General features: G+C 50.8%; 1 protein-coding gene across 10 annotated transcripts in view; it reads right to left on the bottom strand.

Annotated features, from left to right (window-relative positions):
* Positions 1-174: 174 nt before the first annotated feature.
* Cacna1d (calcium channel, voltage-dependent, L type, alpha 1D subunit) overlaps positions 175-22766 on the bottom strand; it is a gene marked incomplete at its 5' end in the record, with an annotated part of 346833 nt that continues 324241 nt past the window's right edge. For 9 of the 10 annotated variants that reach the window (XM_005387369.2, XM_005387371.2, XM_013515608.1 and 6 more), the window contains 8 exon segments: positions 175-2859; positions 3312-3632; positions 4965-5086; positions 7632-7795; positions 9050-9199; positions 10255-10281; positions 10979-11346; positions 11972-12085. In XM_005387369.2, the coding sequence (XP_005387426.1) occupies positions 2566-2859; positions 3312-3632; positions 4965-5086; positions 7632-7795; positions 9050-9199; positions 10255-10281; positions 10979-11346; positions 11972-12085 (1560 nt within the window). In that variant the 3' untranslated portion in view covers positions 175-2565. 10 annotated transcript variants of the gene reach the window in all.

The following is a 22766-nucleotide window of genomic DNA, read 5'->3' as shown; positions in this document are numbered from 1 at the left end:
TGCTGCCCTCCTGCCCTGCCCTGCCCCGCCCCCACCCCACCCCCAGCCTCTGTCGGGTCCTGCGCACACGGGAGCTGGGATGTGCCTTGTGTCTAAGTGGACGTCCACACCCTGAGCACAGTCGGTCCTTCACTAGCTCCTCACGGGTCGTGGACGGTTAAATCATAGCAGCCATTTTTACTTTATGTTATTATTAAAGACACTGAAGAAACTATTCTGTTCCTATGGACACAGAATCTTTCGCAGGGGGAGAGGGTACACAAAAAAAGTACAGATATTTAATCCTGAAACTTTCCTAAAACAAAGGGAAAGAACCATACTCTACAACTTCAAATTTTTCTTACAAAAAGAAATTTAATATTAGATGAGAGATTGAACCAGGCTGAAGGCAGACAGACACCGGGAAGTGGTGCAGCCTGTAAAACACCAGTGTTCACTGACTTAGGGTGAGGTTATCACCTGTTCTAGAACATACAGCAGCGGGATGGCGATTTTGGCCTGCCGATGTTAAGCCACACAATAAGACTGAGACCCAACAGACGCACAGTCTGAGATAATGTTGACAGTGATTTAGCCCTTTAGGAGAAGTGGTGCTCTCTGCAGCTGGTATTAAGTTACCTCGGGCGTGGAGAGAGCCAGAGGATGAGAAAAAGCTACCTGATTCCAGAGCTGCCCTCGAGAGCACCTGTTCCTCCGAAGCTCTCACTGGCGAAGCCAGCCCAGTGCAACGAGAGCTCCCAAATACAATGAAATTACACAGTTTTATTCTGAAGAACATTTTGCATTTTAATAAAAAAAAGGCTTTATGTCAGGAAAGAGTCATTTACAAACCTTGAAGTGTTTTTGCCTGGATCTGGATTTTTAAGAATGTCTTACGAAGAGGTTTGTGAGGTCTTTATAACAAAGTGTCCTTATTTACAAAAAAAAAAAAAAAAACATTGACAGGTTGCCTATGTATTAGTTAAAAATCCTGAACCAAAATTGCTACCTGTCGTTTTGATTGCAGCGAATCCCTGCCAAGGTAAGTGACGGCAGCGGCGTGACTCCGGGAACAGAAAGGAAACCTTGACAGTTCCAATGATCCGAAAGTGGGTTTTCCCCAGACGTACAGTCGGAGTGAGTGCATTCTCATGAAAACATCAGCCCTCTTTCAGTTGCATATAAAAGCCCTCAAATAGAACACAGCACAGCGATGATGTGTAAAAGGCCACAGTACGATCTGCACAGACCCCAACATTCCAACCCCATAGGTCTCCACGGCGCTCCTTCCCTTCCCCTCCCGACCCCCCTTATTTCTTAAGACAAGCAGCACCACCAGTGCCAGGGCACAGGCGTGCATGCGCTGTGTTCATCTGTGAAGTTATTTCCACAGCAGAGACACAGGAAAGAGGAAACCGAACCTAAGGATGACGCAGGGGCAGAGTAGCCAGTGTGACCTACTCCATAAACTAACTGGAGGGTTATTAAAATAAAGCCAAACAGGAGACAGTTGCAACCCATGGAGAAAAGGTACAATATCAAAACAGAACTCCTGCCCAAAGAAAAGACTGCAGATAGTCATCTTGTACATCTTATGTAAAGATAGGTTTATAGTGACTCAAAATATTTTAGAAAAATTTCTGTAGTGTCAAGTTCTTTCGAACTCAAAATTTTACCCCCAAAGGATTTTCACTGAATTAAGTGAGAATTGCGTCTATTTCTTCTACTTCTGTATAGCCCCAGTAAAAATACTAATAATTTCTAGATTTCAGTGGGGATCTACAATTGTTAGGACCCGTTGGATATTGCTGCAGTTCAAATACGGTACAATAATTACAAAATATAGACCATCTCTTTACAAATACAAACTGTATATTACAAGTCATGTACAGTAAGTAAATCTATAATTTTTAAACTAGCGTATCTAAGTTTACCTGGCTGCAAGTGCATCGTTATTCCAGTTTACAGCTGCCCTTAAGCGCGACAGTCAGAACTGACCATCCGAGTGAAGTTCTCGCAAGTAAACTGGCGCTGCATAACAGAAAACCTTATCTGTCAGGTCCCACGCCTCTTGTGATGACCGCTGGTGGCGGGGTTCTGACATTCCGTACTGCAGAAGAGCAGAACTGGAACCAGGAAGCAGTGTGTTTTGGGAAAGGGGTTAAAAATGGATATGCTGATAGGCTAGACCAGCGGCTGAGGTAATGACACGGGTGTGGTGATTGTCATCACCTTTAACCTTCCCCCACCGTGCCTTTGGGTGGGCGTGGGTGGGTGCCCTGGGCATAGTACCCGTCTGTGTGTCGCGTGGGGCTGGTCTATCTCCTCACCCATCCTGTCTCGAGGGCTGGACCTGCTGTCTGCTGCGGCCGGGCTGAGTGCACGGTGCACTGCTAGGTGCAGCTGCTTGGAACCGGTTCCTACCAGGTTTATGGCTTCCTTGAGGCATGACATCGCTTGTACAGAAGTCTAATTGTGAATATTTTTCTCCCGCCTAGTGCCTAAACTTTCCTAACTATGAGGCACTTTATCCTTGGCCCTCCTGCGCCCCACCTGAGGCCAGAGCCAGTCTGCCCCTCGATGGGGCTACAAGGTGGTGATACAGATCATTTCATCGGCCAGGTCCTCCTCATCTCTTCCCGGGTCCGGCTCCTCGTCGCTGTAGCCAGGCCCAAAGTCCTGGAGCTCGTAGTCCTGCTGGTGCGAGACAAGGCCCACGTCCCCGTTAGCTCGAGGACACGTGCTCCCGTTGAGCAGGGTGCTGGCTGCACTCTCCATCTCATCAATGGTTAGGTCACAGGCATCAGCGATTTCATGTTTGGTTGCGGACACAAATTTTGGGTCCCTTGCATAGCGTCCTAAGCCTTCGGATATCAGGACCTGTGTGGGAAAGAGGACCAACGGAGTGCGTGCATGATGAGGCTGGAGGGCAGTGGCAGAAAGATCTGTTCCCACACTAACCTGCATGACGTGCTTTAGGGACGTGCGCTAGTGCTATTCACTAGACTTTACTTGTGACAACCAAACGCAAATGGCTTCAGCTCTGAAAATGTCACAGAGCTGGGAAGCTGCTCATGGCCTAACAAGGGTTGCGCCCACCAGAGAGACATGTCCAGAGCAGTGATACTGGCAGGAAGTGCACATGTCGGGACAGTGCAGCTCACTCATGAGATGTAGCTGGACTCTTCCTGCTACTAGAGACATCAAACCTGGGTGGTGCGGCTCTGGAGCACCTAATCACGCTAATTACACCACCTTCTCCTGCCATGGGACTGGCTCTAGCCTCTGCTGTTCGTGGGGCCTGCCCTCCCATGGCCAAGAACTATACTCACTGCCTCTACCAAGCTGTCTGCACTCCTCTGCTTGTCGCTGTTTTTGTTACGGAAGCTGCTGGGGACAGTCAGGCTGGCTGGTGTGAAAGTCCGATAGGAGATGTCAGGCTCGTCCGTGTACCAGGAGCTGCGGTGCAGGGATGGCAGGCTGCCATTGACCTGGTCCAAGGACTCTGACCGATCCACCTGGATCAGAGGGGTATAGCACGGTGTCCAGTCCCGATACGGAGGGGTTGCTGGAGGGGTGGCCCACGACCGGGTAGAGTGGCTCGGTGAGTACTTTGGGGCTTTACTTGAATCGAGGCCTGCGACTGCCATGATCTAGGGAGAGAGGGGTGGAAGAGAAGGGAGCTTCAGAGGCCTGGCCCTCATGCTCCTTTAAGCAGACCAGGCACAGATGCGGCCTTACAGAGCAGCCTCCCAGAGGGCTCTGAAGGACCCATGCTGGAGATAAGGGAGCCGGCAGTAGAAGCGCACCTAGTGCTGTCTTCTTTCGCCCAGATCCACCGTGCCCTGTGTACACTTGTGCCCAGGAGTTTTTGCATTCATGCAATTGCTTCAGCATGAGGAAGAGAGGAAGATGAGCCAGCTGTGGGGTGTGAATGTACCGCCCAAGTCACTCTGGGTGCAAAACTGAAGCATGTTCAGGGAAAGCCACGGGTTCCCGCTTGCATGGGAAAACGTGGCTGGTGCTCCTCGAGTCCAGCTCCTCCTGTAACCCTCCTTCCACAGTCCCCAAACACTAGGCACAGCCCTGCTTCTCCCGGTCCGCCACAGCAGGTGTGCAGAGCGGGGCACCGAGGCCCATCTGTCCGTGTTCAAACATGAAGTCAACAGCACCCAGTGGGGGCAGTTGGGACAAATGAGACCTGGGCCTGTTCTGAGTGGAGCACAGATCCTTAGGGACCTCTTGATTCATGGCATCTGGTGGCCTGAGGCTTCTAAAGGTCTGTCCTTCCACGAAGACACAAGGCAGAAACAAAAGTTGCTATTAGACATACGAATAGACGTGAAAAGCTGGCAGAACAGACTCAGATAGAAAATCTGAAGAGGGCACTAAGTGTTCACTTGCTCAGGACTGTGACAAGAACCTTGCAGAGCCCTGGCTCTGGCCCCTGATGGATGCCGACTCTCCCTTGACAGCCCTGCGCCACGCACATATGCAATAGGCAGCACGGCCGATGAGATATTTTCAGAAAGAAAAAGAACCGCATTCTTGTCCCTGAGGCAGAGCCCTGGTCAGTGGAGTTTAGGCTGTGGGCCGCTTCTTGCTTGGCTGCCTTCCCACGGGCAGTGGTCCCCCTGGGCCACAAGGGAGGCTCACTGACCCTTGGACCACAGGGTCCATCTGCAGAGGGCTGGTGAAGGTGTCTTAATGGAGGAACTACCTCTTAGGGCAAATAAAGAGCAGCGCTGAATGCTGGGAACCTGACTAGAGGCTGTGCTTTCTCAGAGCAGGGACCTTACCAGGACATCTTCACCACCAGGAAGAGATGTGGGGCACTGGATTCAAATGCTGGCTCATCCCACCCTCCTGTAGATCAACTGCAGAATGGGGCAGGCACACTGTGGGTGAAGGTTCATTCCCTCCTCCCGGGGAAGGGCACGTCCCAGCTGTGGCCGAGGCCGGGGCTATGCTGGGAGGGCCCGTACCTGCTGCTGCATCAGATGCAGAGGCAGAGCCGTGCGGTGCGGCAGGGTGGGGGATGGTGGGGCCTCCTCCTGGCTGCTCTGCCGGCGCAGACACTCAAAGTTGAAGGAGGATCTCCGGTGGGCTGTGGAATAAAGCACATCACGCCTGGTGAAGCAGGCTTTGTGGGAATCCTGCCGCCAGCAGTGAGCCTCCCGCCCCCAAAAAGACTCAAGCTGTGCATCTGAGAGAAAGGACTGTGTGGTGAACCTCTCAAACCATCTTTGGAGTGAATGGGGGAAGCAGCCCAACTCGAGATCTTTTTTAAAAGTACAAGGTAATTACTTTTAAATGTTTGCCTGTTGTCAGGCAGAGGACACCAGTACAGACTGAGAAACCACGACCGGGTGTGTCCCAGGGAACAAGCACGCGAGTGACCCTAGAACCCCGGACATTCCCTCCTGGGTCTGTTCCCCCTCCCAGATGCCGAATGTGTCTGGTACCCTGGGTTCCTGCCTCTTAAAGGGAGGGATTCTTCCTGTGCCTAATCAGCTCAGCAGGCAACGCGCAAACCTCTGTTGGGGCAAACTCAGCCTCCTCGGCACCCAGGAAGCAAAGAACAGCCCCAAGAATACAGCCACCTGCGAGGACCCACACTGAGTGGAGCTGTCAGGTCCCACCTGCAGCCTCGCCGAGTGCCAGGCCCAGGAGAGCAGTCTGAATTCTGGGGGTCTCTCAACAGAGCCGGAGGCCTTTCGCTGGAAGCCCCCTCCACCCTTGCAGAGTTCTGTTTCAGGGAGACCAGGCTGTAGTCTGCAAAGCAGCTGCTGCATTATTTCAACTGCTCCTTCCTGACCTTTGCTTTGTAAGGTCATAGAGCCTTCCTGTATTCCAGCAAAACTCCATGTCCCCGTAATTCCTGCACAGGAAAAGCTCAGAAGCTGGCCTTGGAGGCGACTGGGCCTGTACTTGAAGCTCTAGAAACGGGGGTCTGTAATGAAGACCAGGCTGAGCCCTCGGCTGGCCAGAGGAGGACTGACCAAGGTGCGCAGCAGTGTCTCAGGCCCAGCGCCCACTGAGGGGCCTGCTGGAACCTCCTGACGGAGCTGCCTGTGTGGGACAGGGCTGCCTTCATGAGAAAGCCTTCCCTCATTTAACTGTGCCGCATAGGACAGGCCTCCCTGCGGCAACCTCCAGACCCGGTTCAGAGTGGAATGCGATGCATACAGTGCCTCTGTATGTCCAAGCTGGTCCCCACGTCCCCTTGTCTGGTGTGCTCTGCACAGCCAGCCCCCCGCCCCCGGGCATACTTGTAGTATTTATGAGGTACAGTTTGGCGCCATTCGGCAGCATGTGCTTGGGGCTGCACAATTAAATATTAACCACGGAAATGGGTCTATTTACACTCCCCAGCAGGTCGTGACAGCTGCGGTGGGGCTCTAGGCACCACCCAAGGTGCTCTGCCATGCGGGGAGCAGGCAGAGTTGGGAGCCACCACTCAGCTATCTTTGGTTACTGATTAGAGTCCCACTCAAAACTAAGCTTCATTCCTCAGAAACCCAGAAATGGATATTCATTAACCAGCATCCAAAGGCCCCCATGTTCAAATTGAAAGCAGTCCTTGGGAGCGAGCAGGGTCAGCCTATGCACATCTTTCCCCTGCTTGGGCGACCCAGGTCTGGGAGCCGGAGAGAAGCTGCGGAGAGAAGCAGGAGAGCCGCCTTGCAGGCCGGACTCGATGGTCCAGGAATGGGAGCGCCTATCCTGAGGTTCCCACCAAGGCCTAAACCTGACCCTGAGCACCTGCGCAGCTGGGGCACAGAGTAGAGACGGGGAGGAAGTGAGGGGAGGAGAAGAAACCCGGGTGGGAGCGGGGGTGGGAGGCAGAGACCAAGAATGCCCGGATGCTCCTGGCACAGCTCGGGCTGGGGAGGCAGGCCTGGGCACGTCGTTCCCCACCTGACCCACCCTGCCCTCTAAGAGGCTCAGCTTGCTAGGCGAGGAGAGGGACAGGGCTGAGGGCAACAAAAGCACCCAGACATTTGCTCCCCACTCCCCATGGATGGACCTCAGGCTCAAAGGCGATTCTACACACACAGAAGGTCCCTGCTGACATGTGGGTGTGATTTTAGGGTTACATGCAGCTTCTCTCTTCTCCGTGAGAGCCAGCAGCCATGTGAAAGTGTTTTAAACTCCATCACGTGGACAAGAATGAGATAAAAAGGAAAATGATGTGATCTCCACCGAGGGGACTGTTTCTGTTTTGTTTTGTTTTGTTTTGCTTTGTTTTGTCTTTTTGAGACAGGGTCTCGCTATGCAGTTCAGGCTGGCCTTGAGCTCACTTATGTAGCCTAGGCTGATCTTGAACTCACAACAATCTTTCTGCCTCAGCCTCCCGAGTGCTGGAATTACAGGTGTGCGCCACCACGTCCAGCCCCTAGGGGACTGGTCTTTTCTTTTTTTTAAAATTTTTTCTTTTTTTTGGTACCAGGAACCAAACTCAGGACCTTGTGCTTGCCAGGCAGGTGCTTACGCCACTGAGCTATATCCCCCACCCCAAAGGGGACTGGTCTTAAGAGTGACCCCTGACGTGGTAGAACAAATGTGCCACGTTCTGCCCCCCTCCATGGGAGGGAGCGGACGACAGGCACACTGGGAGGCTTCACCCAAAACAAGAAATCCGGCCTCACATGGTGGGGTGGGAGGTAGTAGGCGTCTCCTGGGAGATCTCCGAGAATCATAGCCAACAGGCGAGTCATCGTCCTCCAAGTAGCCTTGCGGGTGGTGGTAGCCTCGGGGCCTCTCGAAGTCCATGGTGCTGCCCGGGTACCTGTTGTAGTGGCTGTAGTTTTGCCTACCAGACAGAAAAGCACCAAGAGAAGGCATACATGAGATTCTGGGCAACGAGTCCCGTCAAAGTCCCCTCCTCTCCCTTGTACTCAGTAGGACTAGCAGACAGGCAGTCCTGTGTCATGGGAGATGCCACACGGAGAGCAAAGGCCTTGGCAGGGCAGCTCAGGACTCTTACAGGCCTACGATGAGCGCCTGCCGCGAGTTTCTCCCATGGCTGGCCAGATGTGGGTCACAGGTGCCTTGTCTGCTTGAGGGTCCTCCACTCATTTCCTCCCAAGTCCCCTGTCCTAAGAGTCGACCTGCTGCAGGTGCCAGGCAGGGCACGGAAATATCAGGATGTATAAAGCTCAGTTCCCACACCCAGGGAGCTTAGAAAACGCCAGGAGCACAAAGCCTCAGTGCAGGATGAAGAGAAGGGAAGAGCCAGGCTGGGAGAGAGCTGCCCATGGCACTGCCAGGAGATGGCTTGTTTGGGGTTTTCCTGATGGAGTACAGGTCCTTGAAAGAGGGTGGAATGAGCCCAGTAAGGACAGCTAAGGCAAGGCCCTGGAGGCGGAAACACAGGGCCCATCTGACTCAGAATCAGTGCTTGGGGAAGTCAGGTGTTGAGGGAGGCAGAGTGAAAGAGCTGGTGGAGCACAGGTGAGGGTCAGGCTGTGGCTCAGGTGCCGGACCTGACCTCAGGACAGTGCCACCTCCACGGGCTCCTGGTTGTGGGGAAAGGGAGTGACGCAGTCTGGGGAAGAGGGTGGCAGACCCTACACTGTTTGGTGTGCGTCCTGAAGCACAGCACCTACTTTAGCCACCGGCATTCTTTCTACAGGACAGGAGCTGGGAGGGCTACCTCTGCTGAGGGATGCTGCTCTGATCTCTTGTCCCCTTGTCCCCAGAACAGACCCCCTAAGGGAACGGGAAGCAGGAGCTGTTCACTGAGACCCAGTCAAGCTACAGGGCTTGCCAGGCTACTGTGCCCGCCCAGCCCCAGGGTGCAGCCCCCAAGTTGACTGAATAAAAACTCACCTCTTAGACATGGGGATCTAAAGGACAGGGGTTAATCCAGCCTGGAGCCCTCAGTGAAAGGCCCCAGGGAGGTGTGGAACATGCCTCCACTCACCAGCTGCCCAGTTCCACCTCCTCTACCCTCCCTGGCCTGGAGCTGAGGGTCCTTGTGTTTTTCAGGGAATTCCAAGCACGGGGGCAGGAGGGACTGGGCAGGGACAGCTTCCTGAGCTCTGCCCAAGCCAGAGCCCCTCACCTTCTCCAGGTGGGAGAGCTGTCTTCCTCATAGCACTCCTCACTACTGAAGTACTCCTGCTCCCCCAAGCAGCGGGGGTCCCTGAAGTAGCTGTGTATCTCTGGGTCTTCTCGGCAAATAGTTGGGAGCTGCTCATCTCCTGAATCGGACCTGCAGTGGGAGAGAGGTCTGAGAGCCTGGGAGGCAGCCCATAGCCTGCAGCCCTCCCGAGGAGCTCCCGGCTTCTGTGTAGGCACATGGGCCTCAAGCAGGGAGGGACAGGCCTCTGGCGAGGATGCTCCATGCGCATGGCCTCTTTCAGTGCCCTGAACAATGCAGGGGACCAACTGCTTGCTCTGGAGCCACGGCACACATGTCATATGGAGGGCAGACAAGAAGATGGATGCGGGGCCCCACACAGTGGTCAGCAGTCCTGGCTAGAGGAAGGACCCTGGGCTCCCAGGCCATCTATTCTGGTTCCCCTGCCCCAGCTCTAGCCCTGAACTAGACTTCTGAACCCTGAACGAAGAGCCCTCCTTACGACTGACTTCCTACCATCAAACCAGGAATGGGAGGTGAGCTTTGGATACAGTCACGGGAGAGGCTCTCATGCAAAACTTCGGCTGCGTTTACAAAGCCGCCCTGCCCCAGACTGTCACATCATCTCCCTGAAATCTCACCCCTGCCAGCCGCAAGCCTCAGGAGAACAGGCAGGCTCAGGGGCATCGATGCTCTCTCTGAAGGAAGAACGGCATGAGCTTCCTTGGACTGCCTCACTCTCTCATGACCTGCCCAGGCCCCAGAGCTGGAAATAAAGACCCACCCTCATCTGCTCCGACAAAACGATCATTCTGCCCACACACGTGGAGTAGAATACACAGCACACAGGGTGCGGGCTCCGGGGGTGATGACCAGGGAGATCTCGTACCCGGTTTTCAGAAATTTGGGGTCACACTTTTCCTATGCTGACCTCAGAGAGCACTCAGACTTGCCTGGCTACACAGCTTGGGCCGTCTGGGGAACCCCTGGCATGTGCCCACCGGGTCTTGGTTGGCAACAGAGGCTATGCAGATACAAATCACCACCTCCAAACCCAGTCGGCGGCCCTGAATATGAAAATCTCCTGGGCTACTCAGCTCCAGGAAATTTTTCTTACTCCTCGGAGAGACCAGTTAGTAACAAAACAGCACAATTTTAACACGAAGACACAGGCAGTGAACACATACCTAATGTACGTTTCATAATAGCGGGCTCTATCCAGGAAAGGCACAATATGAGAGGGAGGGAGAAAATGAAAGTTAAACACTTCCAACAACATTGAAAACTGTAGCTATCGGGCAAATTCTCAGAGTACGGGGAGGGCAAACTATGCTGTGCCCGCCAAACATGGGCTTTTGTAGGGCGCGTGAGCCAGGGACAGTTTCTACATTTATAAAAGGTCCGGGGGAAAAAATGAAAAGAGGAAAAAATTCCATCAGATGGGAGTATATTGATACTTTGGCATCCATGCATACGGTTTGACAGGGACACCCCTGCACCTGTTCACTTAAGCACAGTCTCAGCTGCTCTCTCCCTACAAGGGCAGCAGGTGCAAGAGAGCACGTGTGGTTCTCAAAGCCCAGAAGGTGCGCTCTCCGGCCCTTTCCAGAAGAAATCCGCCAATCCCTGGCCCAGCATATCTTAGCACAGCTGGGCAGGGGGCCTTGGGGGTGCTGTTAAGAGGTCACCCCACATATCAGGACTTAGGATGGCAGGTGGGTCCTGTCTCTCGGCTCCCTCCCATGGCTGGTGTGTGGACAAGCCACAGCTTGGGGGTCACTCACAGGTTCTAATATAAACGCCCACAGGAATCTGTGTGTTAGAGCCTCGGAGAGAGACACCTTTCTCCCCAAGGCAGTTTCGACACAGGCAGATACTATGTTCCCATCACCCACACATTTTAAGGGTTACCTTTTAATACTGGACCATCTTGGAGGCTCCCGGTCATGCTTGTGGGAGGAATGATGCCCATTTTCAGACACATGCTCAAGGTTCCCAATGCTGGGTCGCTTTCCATGGGCAGCTTTGGACATATTGGCATTATTGAGATTGGCGTTTGTTGAGGTGGGAACTTGCTTTCCTATGGAATTATGGTTATGATGGTTATGACACACCGAATTTCCTGCTGGAGGAAACAGCGGTTTCTCAGTATCACTTGCAGGTGGAATTGAAGGCCTTTGGACATGCAGGGGACGGTGGGTAGTATTGGTCTGCTGAAGGGAATCTCTCCTATCACTATTAACATGATTGACATGGTTTCCAAGCAGGGCACCATTTCTCTGCAAAATAATGGGAGACAACACCAGGTAATTTAACAAGTATTTGATGCAGCCTAGCTATGTTAGGTAACTTTTTCTACATGAAAAGCAAACTCTAGGTAAGCTGAAAAACAGTCTGTCTCAGTGGTCAGGGTGGCATCTGGTTCATGAGGCAGTTGATCCCTCGGACATGAGGAAGGTTACTGGTTCCTGAGCCAGGGAGCCAGCGGTCATCTTTCACTGGAGTGTGCTCTCCCTGTTGCTCCATTTTGAGGTGGCGTGTGCAGGGGGGGAGAAGGCACGCTCTCTGGCCTGGGGGTAAGGACCCAGGGAAGGGAGGAAGTGTAGGCAGCTGCTGGAGGGACCCAGAATGCTCCTCCACACTGGCCATTGACTGTGGCCAAGCTCCTCAGCAGCTGACAGCCAGGGGCAGTGGACACTCGGAGAAGGGGCTGGCCTGGCTTAGAAGGGGCGCTGCTGAGCGGAGAGGGTCCAGGGTGGGTGTGGGGTATGATCTGCCAGCCCTGCTAAACTCTGCAGCTGGTTCGTGTTCTCCAGGTTCTTCTGTGGATCATCAAGTGCCCCAACCAGAGTCCTGCCCCACACTATCCACGTGGCCAGTGTGTAACTAGGCTGGAATAATTACTTTGAATACATCTTCTTCTTCTCTTTTTGTTTCCTCTGGCTCATCATCTTGCAAATCACAGGATATAGCACGCCGGATTTCTGGCCCAATGTCATGCAGTGTCCTTAATCCCGCCTAGATCAATGAAAATGGCAGAACAGATTAGACAACACGAGCTCGGGGTGCAGCCTGGAGCTTGGATTTGCTCCTGCCTGCTTCAGCAGTGGGAGAAGTACCCTCTGCAGTCCAATCTAGGGACTGATGGGCCGACTATAAGGAAGGCAGCCTCGGGGTTGCTGGGTGTGGCCGGGGTGTGAGAAGGGAGCTAGACTGGAATGCTTAAGGCCTGCTCCTGGGTAGCCGCCTCGGCAAATTCCCCGCTGGTAGGAAGCGCTTCCTGTTTGCTAGTACTAGGGCGTCTGCCATGGCCAAGGGCGTAGGCCCCTGCCTAAATGAGTCTTTGGCAAGATCCCTGAGCCTCAGACAGGGCAGGGAGCACAGCCTGGCTATTCTAAAGGGAAGGTGACAAATACCCGCCAGCTGCACCAAGAGGAGGGGCCCCAGGCGCAGGGGCCAGAGGAGCAAGCAGACCAGGAAGGCCATGAAACAAGTGAGTGACACAACACACTGCAATCACAGCACACTCGGACCACAACAGGATAATGGACAAGCACACAGACCTGGCTGCTAGGCAGCGGGGCTGCCATGGCTCTCCGCAGTGCCTGGCCTGCAGCCCGGGAGCAAGCTGGAGTCTGCCCAGGGAGGGGCCATGCTTCTGAAGACCACACAAGCTGGCAGGTAGCACAAGACCCACCGGGTGATCTGCCAGGCCCCTCACAGGAGTTCTGCATTTCCCGAGTCCCTCTCAGCTGGCCTTCCTTACTCTATTCTGACTGACCTGTAAGGTAGAGCCTGGGAAAAGCTCTTCCATTGTTCAAACTCATTCTGCAACCCGGAGGGACTACAGACAGGAAAGGTGCAGTCTCAGCTCTGAGAAAAGTGGCCAACGATTGGAAGAAAAACAGCACGCTGACTTAAAGACTAATTGGGACTGTGAAGCTACTTTATCCTTTCCCACAAAAGACTTGCATCTGAAAGACGCATTTCCCCTCTGCGCCCAGGTCCGTGGCCCTGTATCTAGGCAGCACCTCCTTATTTACCAGCGACTCCTCAGCTGCTGAGAACTGGCAGAGCAGCTAAGACGTGGCTGGGCAGGTCTTCACTTGCAGCTTATACCCAATGCCAGGGCAGTTTGCAAAGGGCAGCTGGTCGCAGAGTGCTGGGTCCTTGAGGGAGAAACCCATTTTTCTGTCCTTTTCCCTCCTTAAGGTATTTTTCAATACCTTACAGACAGGGAGCAGCTGTAGCAAGGACATAGACAAAGCACGAGGAGCGTGCCCGAGATATTTACGCAGTGGGACAGGTGCCTGGCAGCGGTGCGGAGCAGGGGCGGGGAGGGCTGGTGGCTGCAGTCATGCCAGAACCAGCAGGCTGGGGCCCCTGGTGTGAGGATGCTCACAAGTGATCTTCTGCAGACTCAGATGCAGTGGCGGCAATATTCATTTAGAATGTGAAACAGCACAGGAACTTCCCAGGAGGCCGTTTATAACAATGGCCTTGTTCTTAAGAACACCCACCCTATGAGGTGGCTGTTAAAAGACAACAGGCAGAGTTTGATCTGAACCCTTTCACGAATAGAGAACAGCGGTGTGTCTGTTTCATGAACTGTGGGGGTGAAAGAGATGTCAGGAGACCAAGTGTTAAGGTTCCTAGCTGGAAGTGCTATGGTCTTGCAGGGGATAAAGAGACATGGGCCAGGGTCAAAGCACACCGCTGGTGTGATCCAGGAAGCTGCTTCTCATTCTTCTGCCCGTATGATCACAAGCACTAGAGGCACACGTACACACACATACACACAGGCCCAGCACTTTCCCTCTCCAAGGTTTCCTGAGTCCAGCACACTGGAGTGTAGGGAGTCGTGTGGTTCTGAGGCAGACCCACCTGCCATTCTGTGGAAGTGTCATGAAGAGAACTCTACGTTATGCTGGTAGAAGGTCTTACGCAGCCCTGTTCCCAACAGGACTGACGAGTCTGCAATACATTCATTCCATTTCCTACAGTACAATTTTCAAGGGATGATAGGCTAAACAAGGGTCTCCTTGTCTGATTTTGGATCGGCTGGAAGGAAAGGTCTGTTACATAGCTGAGGCTCAAACAAGAAGAGACGACGCTTTAGACTGTTGGTGTCTCCAAAAATAAATCTGGACCACATCTGCACTATGGTATGCATGTTAATCCATGTTACAAGGCACCAGGGGCCAAGAACACTCTGAGTTTGGACAGCAGGCAATCCTGTTAACTGTCATTCAACTGATTGGACTAGCTCTGATTAAAAGAAATAGAAAACTATTTATTTGGATAATTTTTAACATCATCCTCTGTTGATGGGTTGACATTTCACTGAAATACACATACAACATAATTTCATAATAAAAACAAAAGAATGTCTCCAGCATGTCTTCAAGTGATACACAAGATTAGGATTCGGTCCACAAGATAGTGCAGCAATCAGACATGAGACAGAGGGATTTGGTTGCAACATAAATCATGAGGAAGGCTGGTAGGTGGCCCAAGGTACCACCTCCCAAGACAAATAACAACATATTCATTAAAAAGACATCAAAGGAGGAGAGAAAGCGTCACTCTTCCCAGATACAAAAGCAGGAGTTTAGAAATCATGATTCTAGTTTGCTTGTTACACGCAGGACAAAGCACACCTGGTAAGAGTCAACACGGACTTGGCTCTTTCATACGTGACCTGGGGTGGGGTGGAGGACACAGATGTTCCCAAACTAGAATTGAAATGAAGCTTAAGCACAGCACCCTGAATTTATTACATATCACAAAACATGATAATGAAGTTTTTTCTAGCACACATATCAAGCTAAAAGGTAGCTTAGGCTGCTCCAAAAATTCCATAGGCACAAGTTTCAGTTCCAAAAAGTACAAACAACTGACTTAAACCCTTGAAAGAAATTACTTGTTCTTTCACAACCCTAAAAATAACATTTTTTTAATGAAATAAACACTTTACAATCAGTAAAATTATCGTTCTTTCATATTTCATGTCTGTGTTCACCTCTGCAAAATATTATTTTGATTTGAAATGTGGTCATTAGCACTTAAATCAACACAAAGCCATAAAAAGTCATTCCATTAACATCACGGTAGAATTATGGTTTTGAATAAACACAGAATTGCTATAAAATATAAACATTATTGACTTGTTTTAAGATGTCCAATCTTATAAAATATTAAACAGAATCAAGCCTAGGTTCTGGTTGATTTTAAAATGCTAGATGTTATCATAAATATTTATTTAAAAAAGAAATGTTGGCGCTTTGCCTATAGACTGATGCTTTAAGTTTTAGACACCATTTAATTGGAATTTTATAGATATTTACTCTACTCAATGATTAAGTCACCAAAAAAAAATCTAGAAAATCTCTCTAAACATTTCTGAAGCAACAGCATAACATTATGGCATTTTGACATCAAATATGAATACTCGTTTACCTTTCTCTTGCCCACTTTTAGGGTTAAGCTTCTCACACCTGGATGCATTTGCAATGCCTTCTCTGCCTGTCTCTCTGAACTAGTTCTGTCAGACACAGCAGCTACCTGCACAACACACACACACACACACACACACACACACGCACAGACTGGCCCCAAACCTACACTGTAGCAGTGGAGAAATGAGAGGCAAGTCTCCAGCTGGGACTGGGCTGGGTCATTCATCTTCAGGATGCAGGCGCCAGGCTCCCGGACTCCGGCCAAAGAGCCTGCTCCTCATCAACGAGCAGGCTTCACTCAGCCAGGACCAGCCCTGCACATAGTCATCTCGCTAATGTGGTTAACTCTTTCACAGGAGTTGGCCTGCACCCAACTACAGGGGACAATTTTAGACTAGCTCCATGAGAGGAAAGAACTGGAGATTAAATTCTTATAGAATAAACCCGCTCATCCACCAGCTGTCCTCCGCCTCCTCCACACACACAGACACACCCCTTATCTTGTCGTCATTTTCCTCCAGGGAAAATGTCATGGTGTGGCCTTTGTGTCTGTTGTGAACAGTCCTCGTGGCAGATATAAAGGGTTAGAATCATGGGCATGCACTCCATTAGTCATCCACAGTGATTCTGACTCTCACGGAGAAGTCAGTGGTAACATCACCCTCACGAGTTACCCTGGGAGTAGCAGCCCTTGGCCGTATAGTTAAAGGAAATGTAAAAACAAAAATATTTAAAGTAACCTATGACTTTCCCTGAAAACGATCTCATGACAGACCTGTTTCAGCCCATCTTGGTTTCTCTCTCTCTCTCGCTCGCTCGCTCTCTAGTGCTGGAACTCAAACCCAGGGCCTCGTGTATACTATGACAGAGCTCTACCACTGAGATGTATCCATCCCCTCTACCTTGATTTTTGGTTGTAGTTTTAATGGGAGAATCAGATCAGTCCTTGCCAGTTTCCTGAAAATGGAGAGAGCATCACATAAAATTTAGGCTTGGTAAAAGCTGTAAATCACAACTCCATTGTGACAGCATCACACTTCTGTGGTCATGAGCCCACACACTGATATTCTGCTAGATCAGTGATGGCGAACCTTTTAGAGCTTTCAATGATACAAACAGCATGTGTGCCATAGGTTTACCACCACTGTGCTAGATCCTGGGAGGAAGGACTGGCCAAGATGATGCCCATCTGGTTTACAATGTACACCCAAACCAGTGAAAGGCCCAGTGAGGACTCTGGATCACTGATCCTGCTCATCCCATGATGCTATGCAAGCAGAGCCTCTCCCAAACTCCCACCCTGACTATCACCAAGACAAAGTCACTAACATCTGTTGGGAAGGAGTGTGGGCACAGAGTCTCAAAGTTATCCTCCTTTTGACTAAACAGAAGAGCTCCTATATCAGCATGGAAATGACAAATGGTCACAAGTTGTCACTGTAACTTGCCCTGTGTTTGGCACAGATTCAGAGGTGCCACTTGGAGAAGATGAGGCTTTTAGACACAGTTTCTACTGTGCACTAACTCAGACCATCATTCCTCCAGATTAGCACAGGTAGAGGGATGTGGCCACACCACAGGGACCTCAGCTGGAACTTAGATGGACACCTGGGTGCGCAGGCTGGGGAGTAGGGAAGTGTTCCAGGTAGGGATGGTGCCACCGTGCAGGAGTCTCTTGAACACAGAACCATTGAAAGGCTCCAGCACCCTCTGCTTTTTGGGAGCAGGAGGGTTTAGATTATTCACCTAGAGCATGGCCCTCAAGGTGTGATCCAAGGACCTTGGGGTATCTCATGGTACCTTCAGGGGTCCGTGAGATCACTGTGATTTGCATAAGATTTGATGTTCTTTGCCTTGTACACTCTCCCTCTCTCACGAGAGCCAGTGAGGTTTTTCAAAGGCAACATGATGTGATGATGTCTTTACCCTGGTGTGTTTGTGCTTGCATGTTCTCGTGTTTTTAAAATTTTGTTTTAATTTCTAAGACACTAAAGATTGATATATAAGGGTCCTCAAGAAATTTTAAGAATAGAGAAGGGCCTCCAGGCCAAAAAGGTTGAGAACTGCTGAGCAGCCTATCCGCGGATAGGCGGCACCAGCTCATCCCTGACGTCAGACTCCCCATCTCCCTTTCCGGTGACTCTGCTTCCGTCCTCCATTTCTGCCCTTCCCGTGGCTTCTCTGGCTATGCATCGGCACTTCCAGCCGGGGTTGTCTTCACTGTGCCTGAGAATGGTGTGCCCTTCCATACTGCTAACAGTCACTTCTCAAGAGAAGTGCCAGGGAGCACAAATTCAGGTATCTACTCACCTACCCTGGAACTGCACATTTTATTTAGCAAGGCCCTTCTTGAACCATGATACGCCTGGGCTACTGAGGGACACTAGGTTTATATTATTAAATACTACCCTACAATTTAATTTTTCTACTATATAATTTGCCTTAACTTCTCTCCATTCTACTTTTCAAAGATTTTTTTTTAATGTAACAATTACTATTCTCAGAGTGGAACAATCCTTGCGCGTCAAGAAAGCATATGAAATATGGATAATCGTATGGGCTAGTTTTAATTGGATTGTACCAAAGCATTTGGTACTATTTGAGAAGTGCCTGCTGCCTAATCTCATTTTTGCTTCCCTGTGATAACTATTGGTCTGTGCTACTTCTTTCATCCAGGAGTTTAAGAGTTTAGCACCTTGGATTTTGGTGCTGGGTACTAAGCTTGCTCTCTCTGTGTGTGTGTGTGTGTGTGTGTGTGTGTGTGTGTGTGTGTGTCTGTGAAGATTTGAGCATCTCTTACAACTTTCTCTACATTGCAAGTTCTGCTATTCCATCAAGATTTTAAAGAAATGATAGAGGTTTCTCTGAACCTATGAACCAAGTTTTAGGAAGACTTGCTCCCCTTGCAAGTGAGAGCTGCAGGTAATCCTATGATTTCCTGCTCTCTTCCACAAAGAACCCTTAGCTATCAGCCAGCCGATGCAGCTCCTCAGCAATGTCGCCACGCTCAGGTGGGGTAGGGTCCTCTTGGTTCCTCTAACTCATGCCCCAAGTCCTGTCCCGAAAACTGCCACTTCTCAGCTTTTATTTCTTTGTCAGGTATGTGAAGAAAGAGGAGCGCAACCCCACCCTTTGGAACTGTTCAGAGCTTTTCTGGTACACATGGATCTAGAAACAGTTGTTCACACTGGCCCTTGTCCTTAACTTTGGAGGGCTCAGAAACAAACACAATGGTCACTTATCTGCGGGTGGCTCAGCCTCTCTGTGTGCTCGCAGTACTTCCCGCGATAATACAGCGATTATCAATAGATTTTTGAAATCTAACACACCTGGGCACTTCCCAGTCAGAGCAGAAGTGGGCCTTTGGACCCGAGCAGGGTCCCAGAAGTCCCCTGCTAGCCCAGGCATTAGCCCTTTGGTTTCTGGATCACTGGGGGGTGTGGGAGAGGGGCCAGGCAGCTAGCAGGGTGCAAGAGGTCAAGGTGCTTAGGACCACAGCTGCGGATACAGGCCTGCTGTATCCGCACACATATGGGGCTAGGTTGGAAGCAGCGAAACTGCTGCTGGGCCCTCAGATTCAGCCGTGAGAGTCCACAAAACCAATGGTGAGCTCCTAGACTTGCTATAGTCTACATGCGTGGGAACAGAGTTGGGGCTGGGCCCATCTCCATAGCAAGGTAACTAGGCCCACTTAACTTCAGGTGTCGTGAGCCTGTGTGGCCAAGAGGCAAAGGTCACAGGTGCAGAACTGTCACTGGAGAAGACCTCAAGGCTGGGAGGGCCCCTGTCCGTCATGCCTAGGACAGGGATAAAGGGAGCGTGCTTCCCTCTGGGGCCACCGCTCCCACCCCTGCCTGGCCTTCTGGCCTCCTACCCTGCGAGGACGCTTGGAGGAAGGAACACTTTGGGCAGGGGCAGGGCTGCCCAGGATGTGCCTCTCCCCTCATTCTCTACCCTATACCCGTGCACGCACGCACACATAGGCACACATTCAAGTACACACACGCACCCTTGCTCCGGTCTGCACACAGCAGGCCAAGTAAAGGGGGATCATAAGCTTTTCTTCTCTACGTAGTTCAGAGACTTCAATTTTTTTAGATTTTTCCTCATGACCTTTGTACTCGATTACTCCTGAATACTGATCTGAAAACCTTCCATGGCCACCCTGAACGTACTGGGCTCACTCAGCATGGAGGATGGACTCCTTGACCCCTACTTGGAGTCAGCGAAGAAAGTGAGATCGGGTGCTCTAATCCACCCACTTCTCAGGCAAAAATCTGCTGCTCTTTCAATGTGAGAATGCAGCCTGTTGAATCACCTTCACTTACACCCTTTGTGCATTGCTTAAGTATCTTAAAAAGGGGCAAATTCTCTTTCTCAATGGATAACTACAGTACAGAACAGAAAAGAGATAAAAAATAAGAATTTCTTAAAGTTCTGGTAGTAAACAGGCATATGATATTATTATTGTTGAAGTCTTAATAATAAGCAATTATACGTTCAAAGTGCTTTACAATCACTTAGCTATTCCTCACAACAGCCCTGTGAGGTAGGTCGACATTAGTACCCCATTTTACAGATGGGGAAACTGAGGCACAGAGAGGTTAAGTGTCTTGCCCAAGGTCACGCAGCAAGTGAACGCTGGAGCTGGGATTAGAACCCAGGTTCCCTGACTCCCGGTGTCCTTGAAACTAGACCATACTGCTTCCAAAGAGGCATCCCAGACTGGCTCTGAGCACGAATTAAAGACGAACAATGTTAGATGAGGTTTGGGTATGGTGGCATTTCCTGTGAACACGTTAAGATGGAACCTGAGGTGTTGCCTGGACTAGTTTTGGCATGCGGGTATGTGTTAGTTTCAATGGGTGTATCTGAGATCTCTGGCCTGGCCACTTCTCACTGCGTTCTGTACTGGGTCACTGCAGCGGGCCTGGCCAGGCGGTCAGGAGGTCATGACGTTTTGGCATATAAAAGGAACTCTGTCAGCTCAGCGCCAAGGGGCCTGCCAGTCTTTGGGAGTTCGAGCAAACTAGGGATGCAGGACTTTGGAACAGAGTCAGCTGCCACCTTAGGCAGGTCTGCTTATTCTTTTTATTTTGTTTTATTTATATATATATATATAGTTTTTGTTACTGGCCAGCATCAGCAATTGTGTTCATTTCATTTCTCTGTGGGGCAGCTGCCCCTCTCCTTTGCTTTCTCTCTCTCTTTCCCTTTCTCTGAGTCTCTGCTTGGAAGGGAAACTGTTAACACTTGGATGCTCCCTTTCATGAAAAGGAGCCACCGTGAGCAGTGTCCGCGACAGGCAGCCATGGCTCCCCGGATGAGCCAAGGCCCCACTTCCGCCTTCCAGAGGAGGGCCTTGCTTGGAAGGGGTCTCCCCGGGGCCTTGGGTTTGCTCTTGCCTGCATGTCTCCTGAAATGCTGTGTCAGTAGGAATAAGCACACGTGAGCGTTTGCCCTTCCAAGGCCTTGGCCACAAGCGCCTTCCGACTAACCAGCTTGGTGCCGTAGCTCAGGGAGAAAGCTCTAAAGCATCCGTTCAAGCATCTGAAACAAATGAATCAGCCAGTGAAATCTCATCTGTTAGCATCTCTTCTCCTCTTAGATTAAAAAAGGAAAAAAAAAATGTAAAAAGAGCTCTTTTCTGGCTTTAGGTGGAATCATGCTTTTAAAAAGGAAAGAAGAATCTCACTACTTTTCAGACTAAGGCGACAGAATGACAGGATTCTCCACAGATGGAATCTCTGAGAGGGTTCCATCTTCTGTCTCCATGCATTGAGCCTCCCTAGGCATGTACATCAAGGCACGTTGCAGATCAGGAGCCATTTGACTCAGGTTCACCACCCACATCTCCCCCTGATCCATCTGCTGGCTGGGGCACAGGCTGTAAAATCATTCCACCTAGGAACTTAATTCTGCACAGCCAGAAATAACGTTATCCAAGAACGCAACTTCCAAACAGGTTAAAAAGAGAGACGGAGTCTCCTTCAAGAATTGTTCCTATCATTCAGATGGGGGGGCTCCCATCCAGAATGTGAGGGAAGGAGTCTTCCTCGGATTCCACCAGAATAAAGGAAATGCTTGAATGTTGGAAAGAAAGAGAAATGAACAGAACTGTCCCCGCTTTGGGGTTTCTTGTCTTATGGGTGGGACCCTAGAGAGACGTGCCTGTAACTTGCACAGAAGTCCTCATCTGGCAGGTGGGGTGGGATGTGTCAGGTGGAAGGGACTGAGGGTTTCTGTGGCTGCAGGGCTGTGTGCCTTTACTTCTCTGCTTCTTGTGGACACGTGCAGGTCCCTTGGATGTAGCAAAATGGATGAAGAGCAAATGCTGGGTCAAACTAAAGGGCTATGGTGTGTGGGGGATGGGTGCGAGAAAATTAAAAGGCCCGATGCAGCTTCTCTCTGGCTCCCTCTGTAGAGGGGCTGGAGAGAAGGTTGGTTTTCATGGTGAGGATGGATGGATCGATGGATGGGAATGGCACACTCATTCAGATCGCAGAGGCCAGAGGACGCTGGATGCCAGATTTCTCCCCCCACATGGAGGCAGGAGCCCCGAAGCCATCCCCCCTTCGTGGAGGAGGCAGTGCTGCAGTTGGTCCAAACAGAGGGACATCACATGGAGCCCGCAAGGTTCAAACGCACAGCACGTCTGTGTGCCCTTGGACGCCCTGCCATGGGACGGGGTGCAGAGAACCGGGGCCAGTTCCGAAAGCTGCTCAGGCAGACCGCACGCTCTGCAGCACAAGCACGCACATGCTGATGTCTCCCTCCAGCTCACAATGCGACGCCACACGGAACTGCCCATCAGCAATCAGTCTAGGAGCCGCATGGCACCGCGTCACGGGAGGAAGGAAGTCATCCCCTTCTCAACAAGCCCTGGCTTCCTCAAAGATGTATTTCTGTTCTAGTTGCCCAGTCAGCACATTCCTCCTGCTGCTGACCCCATTTCCTTAACTACTACATCGTCATGTAATACTTCATCTGGCAGAAAGGAAAGTCTCCTCATCCTAATTAAATGTGGAGTAACAAATTACATTTAAAGCCATTTCCATAGCCGAGGAAGCCAAAAATGTAATTAGAATTATCCTTTAAGGAGACAAATTTCTTTTCTATTTTAAATGCTTGTTTCAGAATCAAACGCATTTTCAGAATTTATCTGTCAAGATTATCAACACAACTTCATTTTCTAGGCTGTGTACTCAACATAAATTATAGATTTAGCCTCAACTCCCAGT

Source organism: Chinchilla lanigera, unplaced genomic scaffold (assembly GCF_000276665.1).
Source record: "Chinchilla lanigera isolate Chin_1 unplaced genomic scaffold, ChiLan1.0 scaffold00029, whole genome shotgun sequence".
Lineage (NCBI taxonomy): Eukaryota > Metazoa > Chordata > Mammalia > Rodentia > Chinchillidae > Chinchilla > Chinchilla lanigera.
Note: the sequence above shows the minus strand (reverse complement) of the source record. Positions and strands in the feature narration are given on the sequence as shown.